The sequence below is a fragment of the Drosophila busckii genome, chromosome 2R (genome assembly GCF_011750605.1).
Source record: "Drosophila busckii strain San Diego stock center, stock number 13000-0081.31 chromosome 2R, ASM1175060v1, whole genome shotgun sequence".
NCBI classification, from domain to species: domain Eukaryota; kingdom Metazoa; phylum Arthropoda; class Insecta; order Diptera; family Drosophilidae; genus Drosophila; species Drosophila busckii.
Genome location: NC_046605.1, coordinates 21,855,130 through 21,872,772, shown reverse-complemented (window position 1 = coordinate 21,872,772; position 17,643 = coordinate 21,855,130). Strand labels below are relative to the sequence as shown.

At 31.5% G+C, this 17,643-nt stretch overlaps 3 protein-coding genes across 7 annotated transcripts; 2 read left to right on the top strand and 1 right to left on the bottom strand.

Annotated features, from left to right (window-relative positions):
• Nucleotides 1-3,676: 3,676 nt before the first annotated feature.
• Nucleotides 3,677-7,063, bottom strand: LOC108601858 (endothelin-converting enzyme 1). Of its 4 annotated transcripts, none has more exons than XM_017989812.1 (11): nt 7,034-7,049; nt 6,374-6,623; nt 5,916-6,312; nt 5,557-5,849; nt 5,329-5,496; nt 5,186-5,269; nt 4,846-5,121; nt 4,532-4,791; nt 4,410-4,465; nt 3,963-4,347; nt 3,677-3,906 (listed from the first exon to the last, which is right to left on the bottom strand). In XM_017989812.1, exons 2-11 carry the CDS (start codon nt 6,608-6,610, stop codon nt 3,807-3,809), a joined length of 2,256 nt encoding a protein of 751 aa, XP_017845301.1. In that variant the 5' UTR covers nt 6,611-6,623; nt 7,034-7,049; the 3' UTR covers nt 3,677-3,806. The 4 variants fall into 4 exon arrangements, with proteins under 4 accessions (XP_017845301.1, XP_017845303.1, XP_017845300.1 ...); XM_017989814.1 differs by lacking the exon at nt 7,034-7,049 and adding an exon at nt 6,847-6,863; XM_017989811.1 differs by lacking the exon at nt 7,034-7,049 and adding an exon at nt 6,843-6,857.
• Nucleotides 7,064-8,740: 1,677 nt separating this feature from the next.
• On the top strand, nt 8,741-12,816 carry LOC108602045. 2 transcript variants are annotated; one of them, XM_017990053.1, is made up of 8 exons: nt 8,741-9,067; nt 9,137-9,651; nt 9,733-9,852; nt 9,913-10,265; nt 11,522-11,830; nt 11,918-12,289; nt 12,344-12,480; nt 12,544-12,816. In XM_017990053.1, the coding sequence occupies exons 2-8, from the start codon at nt 9,239-9,241 to the stop codon at nt 12,760-12,762; spliced, it is 1,923 nt and encodes a 640-aa protein (XP_017845542.1). In that variant the 5' UTR covers nt 8,741-9,067; nt 9,137-9,238; the 3' UTR covers nt 12,763-12,816. The 2 variants fall into 2 exon arrangements, with proteins under 2 accessions (XP_017845542.1, XP_017845545.1); XM_017990056.1 differs by lacking the exon at nt 8,741-9,067 and having other exon boundaries at nt 9,579-9,651; nt 9,711-9,852.
• Nucleotides 12,817-15,090: 2,274 nt separating this feature from the next.
• Nucleotides 15,091-17,324, top strand: LOC108601911. The gene is given in 4 exon segments (XM_017989889.1): nt 15,091-15,109; nt 16,344-16,528; nt 16,960-17,052; nt 17,055-17,324. Coding segments are annotated over 4 exon segments (378 nt in total). The 5' UTR covers nt 15,091-15,105; the 3' UTR covers nt 17,151-17,324.
• The last annotated feature ends 319 nt before the right edge of the window (nt 17,325-17,643 follow it).

Sequence of the window (17,643 nt, the reverse complement as noted above, 5' to 3'; positions counted from 1 at the left end):
TGTAAATTCTTTAATTGTAGTTGATTTCAAAAATTACGAGGTTCTTAAATTATTTAATTGGGAAGTTGGTTTATTTGGATACTATTTGTATCAAATTATATATTATTTTTAGGCTAATTAACTTAAAATGCAGAAGATCAGGGTAAAAACTCAGGAGATATTAGGAAAATAATTCTTGTAGTCTTGATGCGGAAAGAAACTTAGTTTAGTCGTATATTGGAGCTAAAAAGAAAAAAAGTTTTTGATTAGTTAGATTTTATAACTGGTTGTTAACTTTCTTTTTTACTTTTCATAGAAAACTCCAGTTAGTCATAAGACAATTTATTAAACTGTTTTACATTTCTTGTATTATATCGTGTACTGCTCCTGTCGTCTTTATGATGTTTTTAGGGCATGTTTTTTTTCGATAACAAGCATTATTCTTTGACCTTTACTTTCTAAAATCTCTTAGAGAATACAAATAGTCTAAAGAGAACACAAGCGATAACCAATATTAGTAAAATGTTGATTTGCATTATCGCTTAGTGCAATGTCTCGTGCGCGACCGTAAAACAACATTTCTTATCAGTACATCTAAATTACTTGCTTAAATTGCAGCAAATTTCTTTTGCAAACATAGTCAATATATAACAAAAATTTTGGAGATATAAAATGTGTTTTTTGTGATTATTTAAAGTTTGTCCTGCTGTAAGACTTTTCCGTACCCTCATAAAGTTATTAACGAGTACGTTTTCTACCTTTCATTCACCAGGTGGCCAGAATAGTTCCATGCAAAACTGTATTTAAGAAATTATAAATATTTAATCAGGAATATATCCATTTCATGTTGTTTTATTATATAAATTGAATTTTGCCATTATCTTAAAAATTTCTCAAAGTCAACATTTACACAAATAAAAAAGCTAATTAAATGATATATGTTACGCGTTTTATCAGAAATATAGCTTACTCTTTTTAAAACTTGAATGCCCCGTGTACGATTTTGGAAATGCCCATATACAGTAATATTTATAAGTAACCTAATTCAGCTTACAATTAGTTTTAAGCGTCACCTTTGTATTTTGTTATTTATTTATTTTTTTAAGTTCCAATGTATGAAAAATTTTTTGACAATTTATGTAACATAAAATGGCAAATCCCATAAAGTATATATCGAGCCATATTTGCGACAATAACGTAACGTATGCGGCCTTTTCCGAAATTTGTTTTTTTTTGCAAATAAACACACATAAACACCATCAGCAACTGAACCCAAATTTGTAGATTTTAATTTATATATTTATGGAATTTAACTATAACTTAAGCGACAATACTACTAATAATATCCGTTTTCGGTATCATGTACATCGTTATTATATTAATTTGATTTATGAAAAAATAAACAATCAGATCTAAAACACGAAAAAAAAACAATGACACTTTAAACGACAACAACGAAGATGATATTACTTAAATTTCTACATTCTTCAGTCTGGAAACGCAAAATTATAATTACTTTCAAGCCATATTATAAATAATTGATAAAAATATCTACAAGTGGACAACATATGACAAGTCAGCAAGCGCACCCCGCTCTCCATCACTTTGTCTGGTCTGCCACGCCTCCATCTCTCTGTAACATACATTTGCACAAAAAAATACCAAAAACCTAAGCTTTTGTATGAGCAGTATGAGTAGTATTTTCGTTTATATTTAAATTTGCAAGTTTATTTGCCTTCTTGGCAGCAATTAATTTTAGCTTTCACGATTTATTTTATTGCCAGCAGCCCCTACTTGGGCTTTAACTATTTTATTTATTTATCTCGAGTAGACAAAAACATAAAGCGATATGTTTAAGCTAACGCTAATATTGTTACACCGGCCACAGGTGACAGCACTGGTCCAGGTGTTCAACATATCCGGCAGCGTGGGAAACGAAAGCTAAACAGAGATGCTAAGCAGCCGATATAATAAAATTGTATCTTTAGCTCTTTAAGAATTCAGTTGTAAAATAAACGTCAACTGCGGCAACCGGCTCAGTATAACAAACATAACTCAAATAACATTTATTAATTTGTTTATGTATGCTGTGAGACTAGACGTAGTCTATGGGATCGAATTGCCGTACTTAGCACAACGATTTTATGCACTTGTCAACAGGGCAAGGGCAAGCATTTAATGCGTACGAATATGATGAAAAGGTGAAAAAACAAACAGTTATGGATTACGTTGATTGCAGAGCATATCTATACTTAACAGAATACTTTAAAACGTAAGCCTTTTGATTAAGCCGGCTGCGAATCCAAACACGCACAATAAAATTTATAACCCAATAAAAACACTATTTTTGTCTAAATAAATATGTCATTATCACCTGTCGATAATGACGTGTTGTACATGTCGAACCGATAAGAGCTTTTTACCAAAACTCTATAAAAAATATCGAACAAGGAGACACCTCGACGTTGGGGTCACCGATTTGGCTGAAATTTGGATTTGCTATATCCCTAGGTCAATTTAGTATGCATGTGCAATATTCTGACGCGACGGATTCGTCCTTAAAACGTCCTTAAAATTTTGCACTAGGAGTTAAATAATCACAAAGCTGGCATAGTGAGTAGAGGACCAGGATCTATTTATTTAATTTTTTGTACAATTTAATTTCTTATTTTTATAAGTACATAGTTTTTAAATCTTATTCACAGAAATAATATTTGTCACAAACAAGACACAGATTTTCTGTGCACCTGGCACATGTTATAAATTCAGAATTTTTGCAAAGCTTTTCTGTTGAGAAACAAGCTTCATTACCATTTTTGAAAATATTTCTTTCGGTCGTAAATTTGCTATACCATATTGAAGCATGTTTCTAAAAACCGGTGCTGACAATTGGCTGTGTATAATTGCATGTATTTTTTCTAGTCTTCTCTTGCGCATATTTTTCTATTATTTTCAATTAACAAATAGAAAGAAAATAATTTTGGGCTCGAAAAAGTACAACGCCTTAACTTAACTTAACTGCTGAATTTATAACATGCGCTTGGTACAAAGAAAATATTTGTTTTTATGTCATATATGATTTTTGTGAATAAGAGTATAAAATATATACTAAAGAAATTATTAAATTGCAAATAAAATTAAAAAAAAAAAAAAAAAAAACTAGCATGCAGCAGCAACCGGGAATCGAACCGGATCTCCTACTTTAGATCTACTACTCTACCCACGGGGCCACTTCGACAATTGAAGTTCGTACGACGTGGTGATTTGTAAAATAATGTAAAACTTTAAGGATGTTTTAAGGACGAATCCTTGGCCGTCGCGTCATAATATATTACATTCTCACTAAATAGGCCTAGGGCTATAGCATATCCAAATTTCAGCCAAATCGGTGACCCCAACGTCGTGGTGTCTCCTTGTAAGTTGCTTCAGAAAAGAACTTTTACGAACGGCGATAAAAAACTGAAATTTCAACTAAATCATTACCTAGGAAAGATTCCAATTGTAAGAGTTACAATTTACCATTCAACTTTGCATCTAAAACAAAGTCTTACAAGAAGGTTAAAGATTTCCATAGAATTTATATATGTATTATTTGCCGAGCAACTGATATTTTGTCGCTTCACCCTAATGATAAGCCAGTTTTGCAAGCTCAAAACAAAAACAACGAATAATTATTTATTGTAAACAGTCTATTTACATTTTTATATCTGAAATAGATATTTGGATCTTTAAAGTATTAATGTGTTGTCAGTCCTAAATAAGATTATTTGGATCTAAATTATTCTAGTTTGGTAAATTACTAGAGTTGTGTTTTAAACTTTGTGTATTTAGAGAACATTGCAAGTTTTTTGTATATTTATCATAGATCCCGATGGACATTTAAAAACTTCGGTTGCGCTACCCCCTTGGGCAATTAGCCAACCCAATCTGTAATTAAAAATGTTAGTCCTACTAAATTAATCTCACCGCAGTTAAAGACTTACATATTATCGAACTCAGAAGCACTTGTGTCAATTCCCATGTATTTTGATTCAGCACATAGTTCCTGAGCAGAAACTAGGAAAAATATTTGCGTTGGCGTCAAGTTGAGTCCAGGCAGGCGTGCCATGCCTTTAATTGGGCCCGTCAAAGATAGCATTGAATGATATGAAATCTGCATTCCACCAGAGTGTATTAAAATATCCATGCGACTATAGTTTGAAAATATATTCACAGAGTGCGGGACGCAACGCATCGCCTTATCGTCAAAGGTTTTGGTAATTGAGCGTAAAATTTCCTTTGCTATAGAAACACCAATTGAAGCATAATGCAGATATGGAGGTAACTTGGCGTTAAAGTATGGGATTAACATCACAGACAAGGGAACAACTATATAAAATTAAAAAAACATGTACGCATAAAATGATTATCATTGCATGCAATTTACCCACCAATCGAATGACTTAAAGTATCGTAAAATATAGTTGACACAATAGGATATGCCCATCTGTAAAACCGGGAAAAAATATTATTTAAATCAAATTGCGAATTATATTAATAAAAGGAAACTTACGCATTATGCAAACTAGATTCAGAGTTTACCAATGTGCTCGGAACAAGCTTGTTCTTTTTATATATCTCTAGAATGTTTTCTAGCCAACTATCGGAGTTTATTTGCAGAGAATCTAGTGTTTTTAAAATTTTTGTTATGTTAGTAAATCCTTCCCATGTCTGCGATTGTATTTTGAGTGCTGAAAGTTTCACTAGGGCGGCACCCTTTAAGGAAGGAGCCCTCTTAAGGTGAGCCTTAAGCGACTTGAAGATAATGTCGGCCTAAAAATAGTTTGCGTTGAGAAAATATTTTCTTCTTAAAATCTTATTACTTACACGTTTTATAATATCTTTAGAATCATCAGAATAATGTTGTGCAATATATAAAGCTGATGCAAGATCTGGCAATGCCCATATTGTAGATCGTGTGCACACCTCCACATTTGGATAATCTCTTGGTAAAATTTCGAGTGTACTTAATAAGAGCATGGAGTTGTGTGCCACTCGAGATGGATATTTGGTCAAGAAAGCTTGCAGTGCCCTCAGATAATCAGCATTCCGTACAACTATAGGTCCACTCCAGTTTTTGGGAATAAGTAGAGTCCAGTTAAGCTAAAGGACAATTAAAAATATTTTTAAACTATCAGATTAAATTTACTTTAATAAACAAACTTACAACTGGGTACATAGTTTGTAAACTGGTAATATTGTACAAAACGGAACTATCCCAAAATCCACGGCGAGATTGTTCTACTTGCAGCTATTGCAAATATTGAAGCAATTTTAATAATTGATCTTTTCATTATGAATAATTCTTACTTTATTAAGTTCCTTAATAAATTCAAAAATCGTCTCTTTCTCTGATACTTTTTGAGCATAAGATAAGCCTTTTGGTAAAAATTGATCTATTAAGTCTAGTAAAAGGTTTGGGACGCCTTGTCGAAGGCGACTAGGTGGAGCTTTTGGATTCATCCAACGTATTTTATTCTGTTTTCAGAGGGTAAAATTTTATCTAAATAGGGAGTACAAGATTAATCATTCCCAAACCTCTAAAATTATCGATGATGTACTAGGTCCACTTATTATTAGAAGTATATGCGGTCGTCTGCCATAACTGAGATCATAATATATATCAACAAGTGGACTTGGTCCAAGCTCATATATTTTCGATACGAGAGGTGCAATGGACGAGGGGCCCAGGGTGCCAATAGTTAGGTACCCTCCTAGTCTATAAAATATGCGTTGAATAGCTGTTGAGTTTAGTGACAGTTTAAGACAGCTCTGAAATAAATCTCCAAGTTTTCTAAAATTCGTGTTCATACTTGAATTCTGTAATAGAGCTAAAACGATTACGAGATTATAAGGAAACAATAATTTTAATATTGTTGTAGTAACCTATAACTTACCCTGCATTTGAATATCAACAGACTTTTGGGAACTGCCCATGTCAATCAGGTTTGTATTGCTTTGGTTTGTAGTGCTTTGCCAACAGCTAAATTTCTTGAACTCGGAGCATGGGTCCTTATTCCAATTAAGCCTTGCCTGAATGTTTGCAGATACAGTTTCACAGATTGCTTCAGTGCATTCCGGAGGTGCAGAGCTTGTGGGTAAGCATGTATCACCCTCCATGAAACAATCTCTTGGTAAAGGTGACGGTGCTGTACTAATTAAAAATAAAATCGGTGAAGCCACAAGCAAGGTGGTGACTAATAAAGTTGCGGACGTTATTGCCATTTTGTGAACTGCAGCAGAGGTACGGAGCCATATACAGGGCGCGCAACATATCCAGCCAATAATATTGTTCTGCAAATCATAAAAAAAATCTTGGAACTTTTGGTCACTCTTGCTATATAAATCGTAAAACCTTGTTATAGCGACCTGCCAAGTTCTCGGAGTTTGAGCAATCAATCATTTCAATTTCATCAGGCTTGACAAACTGACTTGAGCCAATTGGTGTTTTAAATGACAGCTGCTTCTGTAGCAACGCTGCGCTGCTTCCGCCGGAGGGGTTGGCCGATGTAATAACATTGCGAGAGTTGTTGCTCAGACCGGTAATACCATTTTTGCGAAAAGTGTTACGCGAGCTAAACTCGGTCGTCATGGTTCAGGATGTGCTGAAAAAACATGATGTAATAATTACATTGTTTCGAAAATACATATACTTTGTATTCTATTCGAGTCTTGGACTGACTCTACATATACACATGAATGTAAAAATATTCTTATGGCCTTATGTACTCATATGGATACGTACATATTTCTAGCGCATTGCTAAAATGATAGGCATTAAATCAATAATTTGTTTCACTATGATGACATAAATAGATGTGTACCTACACATGCAAGTACATACGTATAATTTCAATTATACTTGCATAAGATTTTCATGGATACACACAATCTTTTGGTACGCTAATATCTTATTATTATCTTATTAATACATTTAGAATGCAATTGTTGTAAAATATTATTACAATATACACGGCCGAATTAAGAATTGTTGTTTTCAGTTCCTTCCACATACTTTTGTGTTAGGCTACAGTCAAAATATTTGCTACAGGCTAAAAAAGCTTACGATAAGAGTACTAACTTAACAAAAAGCTTACGAAATTAACAGTAAGGAAAACTTTCGAAAACAAGAATGCAGCGACTACCTTTTTTTAAATAAAAAAGCCGTTAACTTAAAGCTTTCCGTATGTTCTCTTATATTACATAGCTGTTAAATAACAATTACTATCATTAAATTATTTTTTAAAAATAATAGTGTTGATTATACACTATTAGTCTTAGGTTAGACGCACTCTTACTTACGTTCAAAATTCCTTAATAACTATTACATTAATGATAATTGAAAAAAAGTTGATATGCAAAAACCTTGGGCATTTAATGGTTCTTCAAGTATTATATTCGAATGTTTATTAAAATTTAACAAATTTGTGTTTATTAAACATTTTATAAAAGCGACTCCAAATAAGCAACTTTTTTCTTGGTTAATAGAATAGACGCACTTAGGCTTATTCATGTTTGAATTTATGAATAAACAAAAAATAATTTTAGTAATGTTAACTGCCTTCGTTGTTAGTAACAGCTTCATATGTCCGGTCCTTTACATAATGATACATGGAATATATGTACGTATTTATGTAGATGATGGAAATCTCGCTCCAGGCACGTCCGATATCGGCTGTTAATTTTTCCTTATCTTCGTATTGCTTTCCCCCTTCGTATACTTTACGTGTGAGTCAGTTCCAAAAATAACTTTAGGATCTGGAGAGTATGGTGACTAGTTCATGATATTAATGTTTTGACGCGAAATAAACGGCTTTAACCCGAGTCCTTCAAGTGTTCGACGGACAATTAGATATGCAGTACATCCGAGGAGTCTAAAAATCAAGAAACAAACCCCTATTAATACTTAATACAAAGAAGAACGGCTCTAATTTGCGAAAATATTCATGACGTAAACTATTTAATCTGACACTCGACTTAATAATTGGTGTACGGTTGTTCTTACCCCTTTAAAAAAGCTAATATTACGCAAATCGTGATAAGAGTATTTATTGTTATTTTATTTTAGGATAAACGCAGGCTTTTCTATAAAGAGTTTGTTCAGAGACTAACTATATTAATTGGATAGCTGTACGCGGACAGCTTGCTGTTCTTTTCAAAAGCTTGTATGAGTTGCTTTAACCATATCGAACTTGTATTGCTTACATATACGTTGTAATTTTACATAATACCAACAGTATTAAAAACTGATGGCTTATGGACCGTCTAAATTTAAACGTTTTACATCCGTAAAAACAACCGAACGTCAATTATTCATTACAATTATTTGCCAAAGTCAAATTTAAACATTTATAATATTGAAATATATTGATTTATTTATTTAATTAATTTTTTTTATGAATGTAAAGCTTGTAACATTGAGAAATCTCTGACCCGAATTGTAAAATCATGTCGAACAGGGATCTGTGTAACCTAAAATCATCTCGTGCATATGAACATATATGATTTGAGGTTAGTTTGAAAGTCTGTGACTCCCGCGAATAAGGATAATGTATGTTATGGTTTCGGCAATTCGCTACTGTTTTGAGGTAACTTGAGCGATGTATAATTATATGATAAGATTCGTAAACGTTTTTGCTTACATAGCTGTGCTGTGCATTTTGTATCACTTTTTATTTACATTTTTATTTTCATATCCTTATTTTCATAAAAATAATGAAAAATGGTTCGAGAATTTATTTTGCCGCAATTGCTTCTATTAATAAGCTTGCTTACTTTTTCACTGGCAAAAAGTGTTGGTGATTGTACAATTAATGCTATTCTTTTAAGGTGTCCTAGTAGCACTATGAAAAAATTGCCATTTGAGTCTGAATTAATATTAAACATAAATTTTGCTCCTAATCTAATCATGAATAATGAGGAAACGTTTTTAATTCTGGATGAAGCGTATGATCCATTAAGCCGACGAAATTTAAGGATATTGTCGCCGTACGTTGTATTAGTTAATAACATTAAGCCTATGACAATGTACCCCATACATATATATAATGTGAGTAAAACGTTCCCTATATATTTTTCAAGCTATAAAACAATATGTATTTTATGTATACAATTTAAGTGGACCAATTATAATGTCAATAAGACCAAACATTTTAATGGATGCTATAATAGTAGTAAGTTAAAATATGAGCTTATATAAGCAGTCTATTTTCTAACTCATATGACAAAAGAACTTCATAGATTAATGGAAATACATAATGAACTGCAAAAACAAACATTCTTTTTTAACAAACAATGCATAAATCCACATAAAGCTCAAATCTGTGATTTTGAAATACCATGGAGAGAAAACCATACTAAAGAAGACAATCACAGGTGGTTGACAAAAAATAATGATAAGCCAAATGCCTGTATTAACATGTTTTTAAAAAGTGACCCAGATGTCTATAAAGCTATGACACGTACAAATCCTTTTATCATTGGTACTTCAACGACTCAACATGCAAACGGAAAGAATCTGCAAAGTCGCAAGAAAATTAATAATTTCTACAATAATTATTATAAGAGCAAGAGAAAGTCTCCTAAGCTCCAACAGCATGCCCCGCATCCATTACAGAAAGCTTTTGCAAAATGGTAAGATTATTAAATATATTTATTATTTCAGGAAACTAATGTTGATTATCAATTAATAGTCACTATTTTATAATATTCTAGCGAACAAAGTATATTTTATTCAATTTTTAACATAAGTACTCCGCACTCCTATATGTCAGCTAGATTGCGTATATTTCGAAAGAGAAAAAACACATGGTGGAGGATTGCTTCAACAATAACGTATATATTCCAAGTACCCAATTAACCAACGGTTGACTTATCCTGAATTTTCCATTATAGATTGAATAGTTTGTTAGGCACAATTTTCAGCGAAAATCTGACAGCACTGTTGACAGCGTATGAAGATATACTTCACTCGCCAAATACTAATTTAACTAATAAATTAAAAGTCATTGATCCATCGAAGAATCTTAATGATTTGCAAGCATATAAGAATACAATTTTGCAATTCCTAAATCATAAGTCAAAAAATGTTCTTAACCCTAAACCAAATGTTGATACTGGAAAGCTAAGACAGCCAAGAAAAGAAGCGATGACCAATATTCAACAAAAGCATACAGCAAGCAACTTTTTGGCGAAATGTCCCAATAGTAACAGATTGTGTTTCAATGTTCTTGGCGATCGACTGCCTGGTAAGAGCTATGAAATTATAACAAAAGAAAATTGTATTGTCTTTGGCATTAACATTACCTTTACGGATAGACTAAGGGATCGGGTTAACATCGCGTTGTTAACATCGGCCTCTCACTATGTACATATATATATACATATATAAAAATCTCCGATGATAAAAAAAACTACATTTTATATTTTACAGAATTTTGATGAATTTTTTTTTGGGGAAGTTTTGCTTGAATCTAGTAAAATATATGACTCTTCCAAATGGAACAGAATATATTTATCAATTCATTCATTTAAAACAGGTTGGGTGCCGCTTTCTCCCGATTATTTGCCCAAAAAATTGTTTAAATGCCAATTACATCCTATAATTTTACCTTAATCTTCTTTTTCTTAATCTCTTTGAAATTTTGAAATATAAATTTTTTTTATTTTCAAGCCTATTTCCTCACGAAAAAACCGATGTATGGTATTGCATTATAGCGCTAAGCATATGTTGTATGCTTAGTGATTATAGCAACTTAGAAAATTTATATATTTATATATAAAACTAAAATTATGCATCCTCCACATTCTTCAATTATATTCGTGAGTAAATAGCCTCGGTAAAATGCATAACTTTTTGAGATAGTGTTAAAAAAAAATTATTAACAAAGTAAATTATGAACAAACAACAACAGATACACACAAAACAACTAAACACAGTTTGTTTTTGCTGTAGCGTCAGCAGCGACGCTGACAGCTGTGTCGGCAGCGACGTGCTTATGGCGCGTCAGCAAGCGTCGTCTATATTGAAAAATAAAATGTGAATATGTTATTTATATGATCGTTCTTAAATTTTCGGCATCAGTAAAGAACATGACAAAACGATTTTGTGATATTTTTTTTATTTTACAATTAAATATAGTGGTTGAGTTTTCGAGGGACGGGGGCTGATTCGAAATACAAATACCTTTTGGAGTCTGACACGCCACCTTCTCCCTGTTACATACATTTGCACAACTCCATAATAGCCTTTTCCATTATTCATAGAAAATGTCAGTGTAAAAAAATAACAAAAGCTTTTGTGTGAAGTATAAAGAATAAATATTTCCAAATTTTAACCGGATTCTTTAACTTTGCAGATTTTTGTCGCTTTTGTGAAAATGTCCACCCAATAATAAGAAATCGTATTTGTATGGATATAGCATTCAAATATAACCTACAAATAACACTATATAAATAATAATATCAGTTATTAAATAATTAATCAATATAATGTCTTTAACAGCCTTTAATATTAAAATAAAAGTGCCTTTCAGAGAGAATGCCGCTCATCAGACTACCTCAAACGTCTTATTATCCAGGATTATAACTGACGCTTCCACTAAAGATGCACTTCAAATTTTTGCCGAAATTATCAATAAAGGTCACAAAGCACGTAGTTTCTCCATAAACATATCCAATTGCCCCCTTACAGGATCGCCCTCTTTAATAACGACTGTTCGGAAAGTCTTATATCCTAATATTGGCGAAACTATAACATTCCTATTGCCTTTTATTATGGGAACGAAAAGAAATATAAAATTTAGTTGCGAAGGTACGTACGTGGAAAATTTTTGAAATTTTCTTGAAATAGTATATTGTATCCATAACATATTCTATTATAATTGTCTATTACTTTTAGTGGTTGTGAAGGCCAATATTGAAACAAACATACAGGAAATGAAATCGAATAAAGCAAAACGGTTGAAATCAAGCCTTCTTGTAGTTTCGAAGCGCTCAATAGATATAGAAACTCATTCAAGATGCTTTTGCATATGGAGATGTCATTGTCAATGTATTGGAAAAATAGAAACTCATATAAGTTCCAAGGTCTGCAAAAAAATGAGTTTTTCCTCAATAAAACGCGCTGGCCTACTTATGCACTGCCCAGCTAATGAAGAATCAAATGAGCTGTGTTTATTAGACACTTGCAGTGAGTCAAAGAATTATCAAGTTGACTTCATTTGGGAAATAATTGAAGTTGCGCTTATAATAACATGCTTATTTATTTTACGTAAGCGTAACAATTAGATGGCTGTCAATCCTATTCGAATCTTTATATTTTTAGTGCTTTGTTGCTGCAAATGCTTTACACCCAGAAACGAAGATCTTTTAGTAGCAAGTACAGAATGGAAATGTCTACCTAAAGTCAGAAAGTGCTTGAATAAATATAATACAGAAATAATACCAAAATATAATCCAAAGGTAACTTTCATACGTTCAGATATAATAATATGATTATGATTAATTTTAAAATATATATTACAGAAAAACACACCAAACGAGTCAAGTCAGTCCCTGTATGTATTTACAGATATGAATTCCAAGCAATATCCCAAAAATGTGGGTAATCTTGACAGTCCATCAGGTCCATCATGTTACCCAATTTGTAGTTCAAGTGTTAATCAAATTGATTTGTTGGAACTGGCTCTTGTTTCGCTTAGAAAACAGAAGCAAAAGTTAAGAAATCAAGCATTTAAAAAATAAAGTTTAAAATGGTTTATCTATTACATTTAACCTTACCACGAAGGATTGAAATTGTTAAGCATATATGTACATAATATGTTGTATTACATAATTATTTTATGTTATTAAATTTAACATTCTTAATTACTTTCGTTAAGGCTCTAAATAAATTTAGTTAAGTGGTACATTATATGCAGAATGTTCGTGTTCAGATGTAGAGGAATTCGCCAATTTATCACTTGCTTCCATCCTTGGGTTTTGGGTTGTCAGCGCGGAATCATCCTGATATACGACGTTCGGATTAGATGACGTAGACTTAACACTAACTAAATTAATTAATGGTTTAGTGGTATTAGTCACTTTTTCAGAAGCTAAGATGATTGGGGACTTCCCCAATATTTCAAGTTTATCAATACGAACTTGACTCTTAACTGTAGGAAATCTTAATAAATAATTGTTTTGGATTTTACCAGAACTGGATAGACTTTGATCTCTACTATGTGTGAAATTACTGACAACTTGTTTGCCCGAAACTATTGGCTGTTGTAAATAATTTATATTTGTGTCTCCAGGCTGTCTAAATCGCGTGCCTACAGGTTTTTCTGTCATGTAAGTTACTTTATAATGATGATGATGAATATGGACAGATGAAGTTGGATATTTTGAAGTTTTATGATCACTGCTCATATAATATTGATTATTTACAATTCTTCCAGAAGATTGCGCTTGTATGATTTTTGAGACTTCGAAAAAGTTAAAACAAATGGAATTAACATCTTTACATATTGTTTCCATGTTTCCAGAAATGGTAATAATAAATCTTAGGAAAAGTAATGTCGGTAAATATAACATTTGTAATTATGTAATAAAATTTATTTTTTATATTGAACTCTTAAATTTCTGAAGAACTTTAATTATAAAAATTAAAATAATCTATTATCTGTTTTAATAGACTATCTATGTACTATGTATGAATATGTGACACTTATTTGTTAGTTTAAATGTTATAAATTATTAGGAATTCAGTTATTAATTAATAAGTTTAATAAATTTTTGATACATTTTTTAAGTGACTCATAATTATAAATAAATAAGGTAAAAATATTTATAAATAAATAATTAGTAATATACAATACGATTCATATACATATTCATAACAATTTAAGCCCCATATAATGCCTTCAAACGATCGCTTAAAAGCGAAGCTTTTCTGAGAAAAGCTATTCACACTATTCTCATCGCGCTCACATCAGAATACCATAGAATTTTGTGCACACGACAGCGAAAAGGACTTGTGCGCCTTGGTACAACAGCGTCTTCCATCTAAAGCAGGCAAGTATCCCAAAAAGCCGAATGCGCCTCTATTGAAGTGGCGGAACTCAATTTCACTAGTGATTTCTGTGGCAGCCCTAATTGTATCGAAGAATAATTATTTTAAAAAATTTAATAAATATATCGCTTAGAAAATATCGATATTTTATGTATTTTATTTCAAAATAAAACCTATTATTTTATATAAAAGCGATCAGGTGACGACACCGTAAGTCTTTTTTCAAGGTTATAAACGATTGAATTAAAATAGGAAAAAAATGCGCATAGTCACGGCCCAATCGACTAAGTTTGTCATCCTTCTTCAAGTTTTATATACTTTATGGGGTGGGAGATTCCTTTTTCTCCTCAACATTTGCACAACTGAATGACAACTTAAGCAAAACATCAGAAATAACTCAAATTTAAATTCTGCTGCAATTCCATTTATATAGCTGTACCTCAGCCAAATCAGCTTAATAAGTTTGCGTTGAAGAAATCAAGTCCGATCTTGATTTTCGCAGTCAGGATAGGCAATTTCACTTAATTTGGTTGCCGGTTATATTATATATAATATATGTTATGTTATATATAATATATTTATATATTATAAAAAATCCATTATTATATAAGAAATTCAATTAAAAAAGCACACTCTCCAGTGCATTGCACTGCAGTGGTAAACAAACCTTTGAGTAATTTACATCTGTGACAGCCCTTAAAAGCCAAGTTCAAAAAGATTGGTAAACCAATGAAATTTCCGCGCTGAAATGATTTATCAGTAAATATCGATATTTTACGTTTTCTTTTTGAGTTTTCTTTCTGCTCATGATCAGTGAGTTTCAATTGTGTGAAAATCATTGTTCAAAGGGAGCTGGTATTTTCAAGTATTTTTATCCTAATATATTCTAAAAGTATTCTTGCTTTTCACATACAATCGAGAGTAAATGTAAAAAAATACGTAAGAAACTAAAATAATATTATTTAGTTGGGATGTTGGATTGATTCATTTCGATATTTATTATCAGAAACAAATATATACGTGTGTTAGCGTTAATGGGTAAATTTATTTTAAATTAATGATCTGCATATTTGCTGCTAAGTTTATAGATTTTGAGGTATGCACATACATACATACTTTTAAATTAAGAACTAAACAATGCAAAACAATTTTTAAATAATTAATCAACATTTAATTTTTATAATTTCTATTTATGTTTACGGAAATATTCATTACACCTACCATGTAAGCTATATTGCGTATTCAAGATCTATTTGAAGGCTAGAGTTCCCGCTGGGTCGCTGTTTTTTCTTAGCAAGAGAGAGAGAGAGAGGAACCAGTTGGCTGACGAACAGTATTATTGAATATATGTATGTACATATATTATACAGCTTATTCAGACACACACTACGGTGACTTAAGTGAGGTCCAATATTTCGTATCGCAGTTTAAAAGTGAACTACAAATAGTGCAATTTTATTTATACACACGCATACAGTGTTCATGTGTATATAAACTAATAAAGGAAATGATATTCTTACGTATTTGCTTGACAATCGCACAGGCGAAAAAATGAAAGTTACTGTGTTCTCTCTAAACAAATATAAACTACATACATATTTATCTACAGTTTCTTAGTTAAATAAATATGTACCTCGCAATAAAAATAAAAGCACAATCCATATAATAACATTATTAAACCAAATGTACTATCTTGTGGCGTACAGTTAGCAATTGATACAGTCGAAAGGCTGTACAAAATATTAGCAATCTAAAAGATATGTATGTATATTCATACATATATACAAATAAACGCTGTACAGCATACATACATATACAAATGTACTTATGTATGTATGTATTTATAAACATATCACAAGCCTAAGTTCTGTGATGTACATTCATATGTATATACATATGTATACATGTGTAAAATACCATATTAACCAATAAAAAAAATATTATACAGACCAAGCGAGTCGAAATATAGACTAACACATTATGAGCCACCCAAAAATAACAGCCCACATTTAGAAAATCGATACTAATTCTAGTCGAACCGCATTGTGTATGGTGTCTTATTTTGCGAATCGTTTAACCGCTCGGCTATCAAACGCTTGTTGTTTTTCTGTTTTTGAAAAGCAAACGATTGACGGGACAAATCACATATTTAGTTTTGAAATGGTCAATAGTAGCACTGGAACATTAACAATGCGTCTTGTACGAAGTAAATTGCGTAAGCGTGAGGAGTCGGAGACCGTTATACGCACTCCAATCAACGTTTCCGTTGCAGAGCAGGAAGACAACACCAACGCTCAAGACATTGAGACAATCAGTACCAATAGCAAAGACAAACAACATGTAACTTTTGTTCGGACTAGCGGAGCTGTTCCAATCGCTACTGTTGGACACACAGCTGTGGCTGAGTGGACGTTTCCACCAAAAGCGCCAGTTCCTCACATCTATCATATTAACCAGGTAACTACAGAATATTCATAACTACAGAACAATATAGCGCATAAGTCAAGGAGTATGAGTACATACATACATGTATGTATACATGTAGGTTATCCAAATGTTGTTTTTGACAACCAAGAACCGCTCAATTATGTTTTAAATCAACAAATCAATCATATATGTAAATCAGTTTTAAGTCAAACCGATGTAAACTTAGTTTTGTTTTTGTTTTTAAATATAGATATATAGATCCCGTGACAATTATAACAGTGATCAACCATAATTATTGGCAGTTTAATTTGCAATTGTAAATCTTTTGAATTTTTTTAAACCAATATATTATTAATTGTCAATATCATTAATATAAGTAATATTAAAACTCGTTGCTCAAAAGTAGTTATCTATTTCTTTTAGATTCAATTACTGTATGTGTGCCTTATTTTTATTTTTAGGATATGCTGATGGCTAACGACAAAATTACGTTTAAAGGATTTCGTAAGCAGTTTAGTGGACGATTCAAGCGCTTAGTAGCTCGAAAGCCTGAACCAGCACCAGTGATACCTCCAGAACTCAAACCACAATTGAAAACAATTTATGTCTACTGAATATTGTATTTACGTATATTGGAAAAAAATACCTTTAATTATTTCTGATGTCACTTAACTTGTAATTACAATTGTATGAAAATAACTATTATATGTCAAGTCTAAATTGTATTTCAGTAGAAAGAAACCAAGAGAAAAGTAAATAAAAAGAAATGAACCCGATTGAACTATGTTCAATAATTTTCAAAATAAGTCAAAAATTAAAATATAAATGTTCACATTAATTATATGTTTATTAAATAGTCCTTGCGAGGATAAAACAGTGTAGTAAACAATTTTGCAAATAAAAAGATTTTAATGCTTAAAACTTTTTTATTTTATTTTTTTGAATAAGTAATAGTTCACAACAGTATAAAATAGATTATCTAAATTTCAGAAAAAATAAAGTAATGAAAAATTTATATCTAGCTTGGTAAAATTACTTTGAAAAGTCAGACAAGCTCAATTCAGTAAAGATACCTAAGAACATTAGTAGGTGTTTTATGATTAAAAAAAATTCGACGAAAATAGTTTTTGCAGTATATTGTCTGC